The 13,299-nt window shown below is 45.8% G+C and overlaps 1 protein-coding gene across 16 annotated transcripts in view; it reads left to right on the top strand.

The window, feature by feature from the left end:
- Positions 1-13,299, top strand: part of ANKS1B (ankyrin repeat and sterile alpha motif domain containing 1B) — an 839,347-nt gene that overhangs the window by 809,270 nt on the left and 16,778 nt on the right. For all 16 annotated transcript variants that reach the window (XM_036299864.1, XM_036299863.1, XM_036299862.1 and 13 more), the window contains 3 exons: positions 4,492-4,503; positions 5,424-5,510; positions 12,669-12,806. In XM_036299864.1, coding sequence (XP_036155757.1) covers positions 4,492-4,503; positions 5,424-5,510; positions 12,669-12,806 — 237 coding nt within the window. The remainder of the gene's footprint in view (positions 1-4,491; positions 4,504-5,423; positions 5,511-12,668; positions 12,807-13,299) is intronic.

Here is a 13,299-nt window from a genome sequence, read left to right as displayed (position 1 = left end):
CCATCGGAGCTGGACTTCTGTTGCAGAAATGAAGGCTTCTCTCCCGGAGGCTGAAAAATCACCAGATCAGTGGAGCGTTTGCCACCCCATAGGAATCTCCTGGTGTATCTTTAATCACATCTGTGGTTCTCCAGGTTCCTTCAAGGCCTCCATGCCTGGCTCAGGCACTGAGGTTCTCTGAGAGTTTGCTGAGCTCTGTGCGTGGAGGAGCTGGCACTGTGGTAACGTCGGCGTCGTGCTCATTACCATACATGAACTCATTTGCTCATTCATGTAACAGTCACGGATTTCAGCAGCTGGTACATGGAACCCTAGGAAACTGCTCCAAGTTAGCCATTTTTGACCCTTAAATATGGCAGTTTTGCCTGGCCGGTATGGATCCATGGATTGAGCATCATCCCATATACCAAGAGGTCACCGGTTCAATTCAGCTTACACAAATAAATAAGGCTTAACCCTAGCCAGTTTGGCTCAGTGGATAGAGCATTGGCCTGCGGACCAAAGGGTCCTGGGTTCAATTCCAGTCAAGGGTACATACCTTGGTTGCAGGCTTCTCCCCGGCCCGGGCTCTGGTCAGGGCTTGTGCAGGAGGCAACCAATCGATGTGTTTCTCTCACATCGATGTTTCTCTCTGTCTTTCCTTCTCTCTTCCACTCTTTCTAAATCTCCATGGGAAAATATCCATTGGGTGAGGATTAACCAAAAACAAACCACACAAATAAATAAGGCTTGGATTCTTAACACACACAGATGGGAGTGTGAACCCCCCAGCAAAGCTGCAGATAGATAGGCCCTAGAAACCGGTGTTGCCTGGCAGTGCGTGCTGTAACGTGAGCGGTGACCAGGTGCCGATGGGGATGCGTGGCCACCCCCAGCACTGTCTGCCATTCACACGGGCCTGTCACAGCCTGCATCATCGGCACAGCACCCCAGCCTGCCTCCAGTGAGGAGACAGAGATTCTTGGCACCCTGGAAAGAAAAAGAAAGGGCCCTCCTTTATCTTTCCTTCTCTGTTCAGCTCCGCTGAGCAGATTACGTGGAATCTTTGTATCAGGACAGAAATCCCTGCTAATGCCTTCATTTCAGCCTGAGAGTGTGTCCTGACCCGCTGACTGCCCCATCTCTCCACTCCCTTTCACGGACATTCGCTGTGTCCTTTGTCTGCTGCCACCGTTCTGAAGCGGCTCTTAATAAACTCAGCAACAAATTTTCTAGCTGCTAACACCAGAGATTTCACCCAAGAGACCCCATAAAAGTAGCCGCTCCTCCGTGTGCCAGCCACTAAGCCAGGCTCAGATTTCTCGGCCTCTTCAGTCCTCAGGGCATCAGACACTGTTCCCACCTCCGAAGGAATCTTCTTCTCGACTTCCAGCTCTCAGGCTGCTTCCAGCTCTGTTTCAGGTTTTTTCATGGACTCTTCCTCCTGCTGCAGCTGGTAAATATTCTCTTTCCTCAGGGGTGGATCTTAGACCTTTTGCTCACTCCCTCGGCTACCATCTCTTCAGCCATATCCTCTATGTGGGTGGATTTCCAGATCTGATTCTTTTTTTATATGTTTTTAATGACTTTAGAGAGAGAGGAAGGAGAGAGAGAGAGACAGAGAGAGAGAGAGAGAGAGAGAGAGAGAGAGAGAGAGAGAGAGAATCAGTTGCCTTTCACACGCACCCTGACAAAGGATCAAGCCTGCAACCTTAGTAAGATACGTGCCCTGACTGGGAATCGGACCGGCATCCTTTCGGTGCATGGGATGACACTCAACCAACTGAGCCACGTGGGCCAGGGCTCCAGATCTGACTCTGGTTTCTGATTTCCTCCTGATGATCAAACTGAGCACATTCAAAAGGATTGTGTGCAAAAGCGTACTCCCCTCCAGTGTTCCTTATCCCAGCGAATGGCCTCTTCACCCGTGACGCCCTCTCGTTCTCTCATCTCCGGGCGGATCAGTTAGCAGATCCTCTTGATGCCTCCTCATGGGAACTGTGGCTCCCTGGTGCATTCTCCAGCGCCTCTACTTCATCCCGGCTGCTTAGGCTCTCTCGTTGGGTTTGTACAGAGCTTCCTGCCTCCCTGCACTCAGCCCCTCCTTGTTCCTGTCCATCCAGCCATCAGAGTTATCTCTCTGCGACACAGATTTGACTGTCTCACTCCCTCCTTAGAAGCTGCCACTGGATCCTAGCTTAGCAGAGCAAGTCACAATCTTCCAAACCTACTGCACCAGCATCATCTCCTACCGATTGCCCACACCCACCACATTCTTTCTTAGTTCCAGGCATATGTGTATGTGTATGTTGATTCTGCTGCTAAAACAGCCTCTTTTGCCACCTGGAAATTCCTACTTGTCATATATATATATATATATATATATATATATATATATATATATATATATGATTGATTTTAGAGAGGAAGAGAAAGGGAGAGAGAGATAGAAACATCAATGATGGGGAGGATCGTTGATTGGATGCCTCCTGCACTCCCCCTACTGGAGATGGAGCCCACAACCCCAGACATGTGCCCTGACCTAGAATTGAACCTTGACCTGCTGGTTCATAGGTTTATGCCCAACCACCGAGCCATGCCAGCCCAGCTCCTATTTGTCTTTTAAGAGCCAGCTGGCAGGCAATTAGTGTTTGTTGAATGAATGAATGAATGAATGAATGAATGAATGAATGTCTTGCCCCACTCTCTCATGCAAACTGAGGCTCTCCCTGCTCAGTACTCTGTTGGCACTTTGTTCATATCTCTGTCACATTAGTCAATACTTGTAGCCGTTCACTCTATCAGACCAGGCCAGGAATGTGCTGCTCTTCCTCTCCCTCTCCCAGGGCAACTTCATCCCCAGCCCTCTTTCCCACGAGCCCAGACACAGGCTCAGAATCCTTCTCAACACAGCCCTTCAGACAGCCCTTTTCAGCCAACTGCAGCTAGCACACAATTTGAGGTCTGTTTCATGTCCCCTGAAATAGATTTTAAGTTTTTCCAGAGCCCAATGAGCTGCCTGATATAACCACTAAATGAATGACAACTGGGTTTTTCTTGTTTTAATTTTTAATTTGTGAGGGAGTTTCTTAATTACTAAATAAATGTTGATATTTTAACCTTATGTGGTTAAATATTGTTTCATGTTACCAATAGATCTGTTCAGGAGAATATGCCTGGTATTCAAGGCAAGAGATAGGCGAGGTGTTTCGTTGCAATCCATTGTTACTCTTTGCAAAGAATTCTTCACAAACTGCACATTCAGCCCACCAAACCCCTTCCCGTGCCTGCCATAGCCCTCTCTCTTTCCAGAGTTCAGCCCACCGCTTTGCCTTAAAATCAGCACACTGCACATCATTTCTCCTAGCCTGGCCTGTGATTTATCTTGCACATGCTTAAGAGTCGGTTGGATAAAGCATTAAAAAGACAAAAATATCTAACCTTACATCCCAATTTCATGGTGTCTTTTCTTGGCAATCACAAAAGAAAATTGGTGAGTCTGGGTAATTTTAAAACTTGTTAAAAAGGCCCTCAAGCTCTGGCTGTGTTGCTCAGTAGTAAAGCACTGGAGGGTCTCGAGTTCCATTCCTGGTCAAGGACACATACCTGGGTTGCAGCTCTGATCCCCAGCCCCAGTCGGGGTATGTGAGGGAGGCAACCAATCCATGTGTCTCTCTCACACAGATGTTTCTCTCTCTCTCTCTCTCTCTCTCTCTCTCTCTCTCTCTCTCTCTCTCTCTCTCCCTCTCTCTCTCCTCTCTCTCTCTCCGCCTCTCCCTTCTCCTTATCTTCCTTCTCCCTCCCTCCCTTCCACTCTCTCTAAAAATCAATGGGAAAAAATTTTCTTCAGTTAGGATTAACAACAACAAAAAAGCCCTTCAAAAGAGCTGCTTTTTCTATACTGTATGAAACACCTAATAAATACTAAGTAGCAATCCTCTTAGAAATCCATTATCTTTATCTTTGAAATGGGTATAGTAACTATCAAAAAGATGTGTCAAAATAACTAGGACAAAATCACTTCTGAGTGGCTCAAGTGAGAGAGGCAGTATAATTATCATATTGAGTTCAATGGCTATCATTCACACTACCCAACTAAAAGCTTCCTTTCATTCTGGTCCATTGTCAGAATTCACAAACAGAAAATTGGAAAGTACATGTAAACGAAGAAATCAAAAAAGTTCATATTGTCTCCCAACTCCCTCAATATACACAAGACGGCTGGTAGTGGACCGCTCACAGCGGAAGGTTCCTGCATGTCAGTCATAAGACTGTGCAATGCAGCAAACAGAATGATGAGAAAACAGAAGACACGGAGAGACGGGTCTGTAAAGCCTGCAGCGTTCCTAAAATAACGGTTTCGCTGCGTCCACATAGAGCCATCAAGCCTCTTCTGTTTACTTTTTAATGAATGTATGCGGTTGGCGGATTACTGAAATGGTTTCCACTCACCTTTTTATGTGTTTTCTTTCCTGTTATGTTCCCACCTGTCTTGTCTGGAAAACGCATCAGGCTAACTGTCAGGTAGGTCCCTCTGGCTGTGGGATGTGATTGTTAGGGGAGTATCCATAGCGGGGAAGAAGTAAACAGACTGTCAGTGACCTGTGATGAGTGGTACAACTAAACGGAAGAGGCACATACTAAATTACGCAGAAACTTCTTGCAGACGCATGAAGCTGCAAGCTGCACCCTCTAAGTGTGTTTAGCCAGTGTGAGCATCTACCGTGAGAACTTGCCCTAAGAGAACGGAGCAGCGCTGAATGACAAAGTAGGTTACCTGGACCGGCCGGTTTTGCTGTGGCTCTGAGCACAGGCTGCGCCCAGACGGCTTAGTTGTCACAGGCGGCATTACATCCTGTGTGGCCACGGTGATTCCTCTATAAATACACTATCAGCTGTCACGGATTTGGCCAGGGTCAAGAAAAATGCATAGCGATGTATTTTACATCCCTTTTGTAAGTGCGTATTTAGACAGACCTTGCGCCCTGAAGAAAGAGAGTGACTAGGAAAAAAGGAGAGGTGGTATATATTTTATTCATGCTAACCTCACCCTTGGAGTTAAACCCGACATGGTCTAATTTGAGTCAGAAGAATCGTCACTTGCAATCACCGTGGGAGGCAGTGCCATGCGTTTCTCCTTTAGGTGGGGGATGGGGGGGAGTGAGTGTCCCTTCATCCATGTGACGCAGCAGAGCAAGCTCCTTCCAGAGCCTCAAGTGCAAGACAGATTCTGTATAAGCCCAAACCATAGCTAAGCCCAGGAGAAGGGAGACGTAACATTTACATGAGAGTGCGTTTGGTGTATGCGTGTGTGTGTGTGTGTGTGTGTGTGTGTGTGTGTGTGTGTGTATAGAGCTCATTTTTATCTTTCAAGAGAAAAAATTATGTGCAGCAGTTGCCATGCAACACAAACTGCTCTAACCACTTTCTGATTTTAATTTCAGAAGTCCACCGAGCAAATGAAGAAGGTCCCTACTATTATTCTTTCAGTCTCATATAAAGGAGTCAAATTTATTGATGCAACAAATAAGGTGGGTACTGCACCTCTCTGTGGCTTAGATACCAGACACAGTCCTGAGTATGTGATCTAACATCCTTCGCTTCCCATCATGACCAATCTGCCCCATGTTAATCACTCCCCACTCCCCGAACTTCATGCTCCCTAAACACAACTGCAGACACACTCACACATGTCTACAGAAGGGCACATTTCAGTTTGCGGACTTGTCCTAGGATTCCTATACATACTCTGCTTTCACGTGTCTATGGAGACTTCTCTAATAGATTGTGGCCACTTATTATCTGGCTTGTCCCTTTGGATTTAGAGAACATTAAAACAGAAAAAAATGATGTATAGAATGAAGATGAAGCAATGTCATCCTCTTAGACATATGTCTTTCTATTTCTCTAGAGACACATGTCCTCTCATTTGATACATGTAATGAACACCTCACCAAGGAACACATTTTCTGACTTTGATATTTTATAAATGTGTTTAATTCTCACCTGCTGAGATGGAAAAGAGAATTTCAGCTGTATTGTTTTCTTTATTTAATATTATTATTTTTTATTTCAGAGAGGAAGGGAGAGGGAGAGAAACATCAATAATGAGAGAGAATCATTGATCAGCTGCCTCCTGCAGGCCCCACACTGTGGAAACTTAATCAGAAACCCGGGCATATGCCCTGACTGGGAATTGAACCATGACCTCCTGGTTCGTAGGTCGAAGCTCAGCGATTGAGCCCCGCCAACTGGGCTGTGGTGTTTTCTTAAGAGGCACAATCAGAAAAGAAAGCCAGACTGTGCTGGGCTCTGCTGGGACTTCGTACTCCCAGTGGGAAGAGTTGGGAGCCTTAGGTTTGAGTGTGGACAACTGGGTTGCATTTTACTTAAAAGGTGTTCTGCAGTTCCTTTCTTGGCGAAGATGACAGCGCCAGAAAGCTTGGGTGTGAACACTGTCATTCTCCCTAAATGCAAAGCTGACTGGCTCCTTAACCCCCAATGTCCATGTGTTTTATTTCTACACCTTCCAACTGATGAAGTATAGAAGGAGGGGGAATGGGGTGATCACCACTGGTGAATACCATTTGTTTTATGGACTTCCCCACCCAGACCTCCCCCCTGGGAGCTGAAAGTCATGGAGCAGGTGAACGTAAGGGTACCTTAGGGCCAGGGCAGCCAGATTCAGATACCAGGGGAAGTCCCATGGGCAGTGACCCTTGGGTGTCTACACTAAACCTGAGCATCTCAATCAACCAATTCAAAGTTTTCTTGATTTTTTTCTGTAATGAAGGAGATTGCCACATTAGCAGTCAGATATGCCCAAGCCCCCCAAATCTACTTAAGGAAACAACCTCCCAGGTTTAGAAACAGTTCTGAAAACCAAGCAGAAAGCTTATGACCCGGCATGATCATGCTGGCTGACAATTTCCAAGTCAATACGTGGAATGTTAGTTTCAACTCTGCAATGTGTTGGTGACAGTCACTGTTGGCCAGATTACAATTGTGGAGACTTAATCAGAAAAATCCCAATTGGTTTGTTTTTTTATTTCTGGGAAACATTTTTACTGGAGCATAAACTTGTGTTATCCCTTAAATGATAGACAATTGATTTTAAAAGTTCCCAAACTCACTGAAGATATCATTGCTACCGCTATGTCTAAATTTCAAGAACGGCTTTGGCATTTGGAGTTTTTTCTAACCTGGAGCAACTCTCCACCCCATTTGCATTTGAAAAACCATGAATAGCAATACATTTTCAGTGTGTGAGTTTGACACTGGCTTAGATGAACAACCTTAGCAAGCTTCAACCACCAATGATTAGACAGATCTCTCCTCACAGATTACTACTCTTTGGAAGTATATGCACCAAGAAAAGAAAGTAATATATACTACTGTTGAAAAAAAGGTATAAGCACCAAAAGACATGCAAAAGGTAATTTTGGGTGAATAAAGACACTAAAGAAGACACTAAATAGATAAGTCCTCAGGGTGGTCCTCTGCATATTTTCAAATCTAGAGCAAAGGCAAAGTGCATATGCTGGTGATAGGTGGAGCCGACCTCTTTATGACTATATGACTATGTGCCTAGATTTTTCTCTTTTTTTAATATTTTCTTTATTGATTTTTAGAGAGAGAGAGAGGAAGGGAGAGGGAGAAAGAAAAAATACATCAATGTGATAGCAGAATATTGATAGGCTGCCTCCTACATGCACCCTCTCCCCCCTCCTCCCGCCCTCCCCGGGGATCAAGCCCACAACCCAGGCATATGCCCTGACCAGGAATTGAATCTTTTGGTGCATGGGACTGACACCCAACCAACTGAGCTACACAGGCCAGGGCTATGCCTGGGTTCTTCAGTAATGTGGGGACATTGACCTCAACTGGCTATCCAGGGTCCCCATCCCAGTGTCCTGCAATGAAGCTGATCTGCCCCAATCTGACAGCGGATTGGGAGAGAGCAGGGGACTCAGGACAATAGTCTAGGACCGTGGTCGGCAAACTGCAGCTCTCGAGCCACATGCGGCTCTTTGGCCCCTTGCGTGTGGCTCTTTCTAAGCCTTAGGAGTACCCTAATTAAATTAATAACAATGTACCTACCTATATAGTTTAAGTAAAAAATTTGACTCTCAAAAGAAATTTCGCCGAAACCGGTTTGGCTCAGTGGATAGAGCGTCAGCCTGCGGACCGAAAGGTCCCAGGTTCGATTCCGGTCAAGGGCATGTACCTGGGTTGCGGGCACTTCCCAGGAGGAGATGTGTAGGAGGCAGCTGATCGATGTTTCTCTCTCATCGATGTTTCTAACTCTCTCTCTCTCTCTCCCTTTCTCTCTGTAAAAAATCAATAAAATATATTTTAAAAAAAAAAAAAGAAATTTCAATCGTTGTACTGTTGATATTTGGCTCTGTTGACTAATGAGTTTGCCGACCACTGGTCTAGGAGTTGCTGTGTGAGGACTAAAGTAGACAGGCAGTATTTGGAAGAGTAGAAAAAAGCAATGGTGCAACGCCACACTGGTGGGGTTTGACTGTAGAAGGCCGAGCAACACTGCCACCAACCAGGGCTGCAGGGCTGGTTTCAGAAGTCATGGAGGACCCACAATTGAAGGACCTTGACCCCTCAGGTCGTGGCTTGGAAGGCACTGTGCTCAGACACCTAGATGCTAGCAGTGTTTGCACTGGCATCTTTGTATGACACTCTGTTCCGTAGCAAAGACCGACCTCTAATGCCCACAGCCGGGAAGGGGCAGGTACATAAACTCCAGAGTCCTGCTGTTGGTCTGTACCAGAGATTTCTCCCCTGGGAAGTGTTATCCTGGTGAGCACTTTGATTTGAAGAGAAGGATGTGGACATGTAGACATATTGGAAGACTTGGCATCTTTAGTTACTAGTGACCACTAGGCCTATAATTAGGCTCAACCCCGTCACACCTTAACATTTATATTTGATGTTTTCGTTGCCCTTTCTTCATAAACAGCCCTCTCATAACCACTACATCTCTTTAATCCTGCCCTGGTACAGTCGAGGGGTTGGTTCAACCCCACCTGGACAAGTAGAGTGGTTAAGGGACTGTCCCGCAGTCACATAGCCAATTGATCTTGGAGAAGGACTAAAACTTGACTTTCCCACCCCCCTAGCCCATTGGTTCTCAACCTTGGCTGCACATTAGAATCACCTGGGAATCTTTTTAAAATCCTGATTTCTGGGCCTCATCCTCTGGAAATTCTGTTTCTTTGTTATGGGGTGGGGGCCACAACATTAGTAACAAAGAAACAATTTCCGGAGGATAGGGCCCAGAAATCAGGATTCTAAAAAGATTCCCAGGTGATTCTAATGTGCAGCCAAGGTTGAGAACCACTGCTTCTAGGCTCCTTAGAACATGCGTAAGTGTGGGGGCTGAGCAATGTAAGAGTTCATTTTAAACTGAGGTGTGTCACCTGTCCCTCATGATGATGTCAGTGTTTCAGTAGTGAGATCCCAGGTCCTCACCACATTTTGGCACTGTGGATATATCAAGTTCTGCTAAAAAATACCTCCCTAGCCCGGCTGGCATGGCTCAGTGGTTGAGCGTCAACCTATGAACTGGAGGTCAGGGTTCAATTCCGGTCAAGGGCACATGCCCGGGTTGTGGGCTCAATCCCCAGTAAGGGGAGTGCAGGAGGCAGCCAATCAATGATTCCCTCTCATGATTGATGTTTCTATCTCTCTCTCCCTCTCCCTCCCTCTCTGAAATCAATTTTAAAATTTAAAAAAAAAAAAAAAAACCTCCCTACACAGGCCCAGGGCCACAATGCTGTCATACACCATTGAAAATCATCAAGCATGACATCTTATCATTTGGCAAGATTCAGGAAATTTAGTGCAATAAAAACCATGGGGCACTTTTCACTGTAATGCTTTCCCAAGAAGTTGACCCACTTTATGCTGGTAAATGATTTCAAGAACACGAAATGGCCCTAACCGGTTTGGCTCAGACTGAAGGGTTGCAGGTTCGATTCCGGTCAAGGGCATGTACCTCAGTTGCAGGCTCAGTCCTCGGCCCAATCACTGGCTGGGTTGGGGTGCAAAGGGGAGGCAACCAATCGATGTGTCTCTCACATCGATGTTTCTCTCTGTGTGTCTCTCCCCCACCCTTCCACTCTAAAAATCAATGGGAAAAATGTCCTTGGGTGAGGATTAACCAAAAAAAACCCACGAAATGCCAATTTAGTTAACAGTTGGAGCCAAAGTTCTTTTTCCGGTAATAGTGAATCCTGGACAGGTGAGACCAGATCCACCCAGACTTCCCGAGGTACTGACAGCCCCCAATTAAAATCATGGTAGAGGCTCTCAGCACCTGCCTCCGTCGTACCTGTAAAGGCTTTGTAGATCTTATTATTTTTAAATTCATTTTAAGACTCACTCATTCCTAATTCATATTTCTATTTGAAGAAATGCTATCCAAATGCCAGAAGAGGCTCATGACCTCCTGTTTTGAAACCGTATATCTTGCAATAGAATGTTACTTGTTTATGGGATTCCAATTTCAATTTGAGTTATAGTTGACAGAGCACTGCATGTAATGTCAACAGACATGGCCCCGGTGAAGGATGTCTTAATTTAATTTTCTTTTATGTGTTAATTCTGTAATTGCTTCCCAGCGACACAGCGCAGGAGAGTGAGGGACATGAAGTCCTCGCTGGGGCTGCTGGCAGGGAAAGACATTTTATACGTCTTTGTAGACATTGATGTGTATACATGGAACATTATATTGCCGACAGGTTATTTAAGACTGTGCAATTAAAACCCAATTAGGCTAATCCTAAGTATTGAGGATTTTAGACCTATGACAACTGCAGAAAACATAAATGGGATATTACAAGATAAAAAATGATTGCATGATTACGTGAAAAATTTTTTGCTTTTTAAATACAGTGGGACCTTGACTTACGAGTTTAATTTGTTCCATGACAGAGCTCGTAACTCAAATTACTCGTATGTCAAATCAAAAGTGAACGAGTGAGACACGTGATGCTGGGCTGATGTTGTGGTGTTCACTGTGATGTTCGCTGCGCCAACTAGCGGTGGGGTATCTGAAGCTGGCTCATAACCCGAATTTTAGCTCGCAACTCAAAGCAAAAAATTAGCCAAGAGACGGCTCGTATCTTGAAAAACTCATTAGTCAGGACACTCGTAAGTCAAGGCCCCACTGTACATCTGTGTATCAAAAGAAGTTTCTAGCAGGGGTCTGTAGCCAAGGATGCTCCTTAGTCATCTTGTGCTTCAGGATAATGGTACTTACACCTTTCCTCACTCACCTCCCACCAGTGATCCTCAGAGGTAGGTTGGGATGAGGGTGCTGGCAGAGAGATGGCATAAAGAAATGCTACAGAGAGAAAAATGAAATTATGTTAAACCAGTGAGAGCTGGGTAGGGATGAGGGGCATCAAAATTATTTGAAAGAGCCCGGCCAGTGTGGCTCAGTGATTGAGTGCTGACCTATGAACCAGGAGGTCACAGTTCAATTCCCAATCAGGACACATGCCCAGGTTGCAGGCTTGATCCCCAGTGGGGAGCATGTACACAGTGTCACCCCCAAAACCCCACCTCAAACAAGGCATCCAAGGCCCAAATAGTGCAGTGTGGTCTTTCCTTCATCCCACCCCTATACCTTAGCCTGCACAGAGTCAAGAGACAGCACCTTGTCCTAGATGGGTGGCTCAGTGGATAGAGCGTCAACCTGCAGACTAATGGGTCCCAGGTTCAATTCCAGTCAAGGGCACATGCCCAGGTTGCAGGCTTGATCCCCACTGGGGAGCATGCAGGAGACAGCCAATCAATGATTCTCTCTCATCATTGATGTTTCTATCTCTCTCTCCCTCGCCTTTCCTCTCTGAAATCAATAAAAATATATTTTTTTAAAAAGAGAGAGAGACAGCACCTTGATACTTCTGCCTGCCTGCTGCCTTCTTCTGCACCGACTTTGGCCCTGGGGCAGGAGGGGCAGGGAGCAGACAGGGGTGGGACGATGGTGCGGATCAGCCTGCTTGGGGCAGAGTTCCTCCCAGCGTGCAGACCGGGGCAGGAGGAGGCCGCCCTGCCTATCCACAGGTGCCCGTGGGGAATGGAGACAGGAAGGTGATTAGCAATTACTCTTTATAAAGAAGCGGCTGCCACCCCAACTGCTTCTGTGCGCAGCACCTGGTGAGCACCGCTGCTCCAGGATGTGACTATTTTAGGTTGTTTTTAATTAAACGAGCACATGCCTTCCAGACCTGGCATACACTTACTACGGAGAGTTTGTTGGATCACTTTGAATGTTTCTGGTCTAGAACATTCTAGGAAGGGAGAAAGCGGCTGCTTCTCTGGTCATTTGCCTTGGTTCTAAAATATGCTGGTTTGTGCCCTGGCTGGTTTTGCTCAGTGGATAGAGCATCCGCCTGTGGACTGAAGGGTCCCGAGTTCGATTCCGGCCAAGGGCACCTTCCTTAGTTGCAGGCCCCCAGCCCTGGTCGAGGGCATGTGGGAAACAACCAATCGATGTGTCTCTCTCACATCGGTGTTTCTCTCTGTCTCTCCCTCTCCTTCCCACTCTCTCTAAAATTCAGTGGAAAAAATGTCCTTGAGTGAGGATTTTTAAAAAATAATAATAAAATAAAATATGCTGGTTTGCAAAGGAAAGCAATGGTCATTCGTGTCATTTCTTCCAGAACATAATTGCCGAGCATGAAATTCGTAACATCTCCTGTGCCGCCCAGGACCCGGAAGACCTCTCCACGTTTGCTTACATCACAAAAGATTTGAAGTCCAATCACCACTACTGTCACGTGTTTACCGCCTTCGATGTGGTGAGTAGCTGCCCTCTACGGACAGTTTAAATCTTTTCCCAAATGTACCTGGAATGTATTGAAAGCCCAACTTGCCATTAAGCTACTTGGCATATTTACCCAAAATTAAGGTATACCTAGTACAAGGTATTGTGCAGACTCAGTTTTCCTGAGTTTTTTCTGTATCACTCCACTTCTACCTGGTATCGAAAATGTTGTTGCTCACCTACTAACTTCACTTTTCAGATTTGACGAATCCCTTTCTTCCTCTGGTATCAAAATATAGGAAATGTCTTCCAGCCTCCGGTTCCTTCACCGTGCCTGGCCGTTTCTCTGGTTACTGTTTCTAAATAGTAGGACATAATAGTCTGGGTTTGTTTGGACGAAAAATAAATGTCAGTGCCTCATACAGTATCTGTGGCTTTCTATTTTGAATAGCAGTCAAATTAGACACCCACAAAAATAATTGGGAACGCCAACATTTGGCCCATTGGCTTAGTCCAGTGGTTCTCAA

This window comes from Myotis myotis, unplaced genomic scaffold, assembly GCF_014108235.1.
Source record: "Myotis myotis isolate mMyoMyo1 unplaced genomic scaffold, mMyoMyo1.p scaffold_m19_p_3, whole genome shotgun sequence".
Lineage (NCBI taxonomy): Eukaryota > Metazoa > Chordata > Mammalia > Chiroptera > Vespertilionidae > Myotis > Myotis myotis.
Note: the sequence above shows the minus strand (reverse complement) of the source record. Positions and strands in the feature narration are given on the sequence as shown.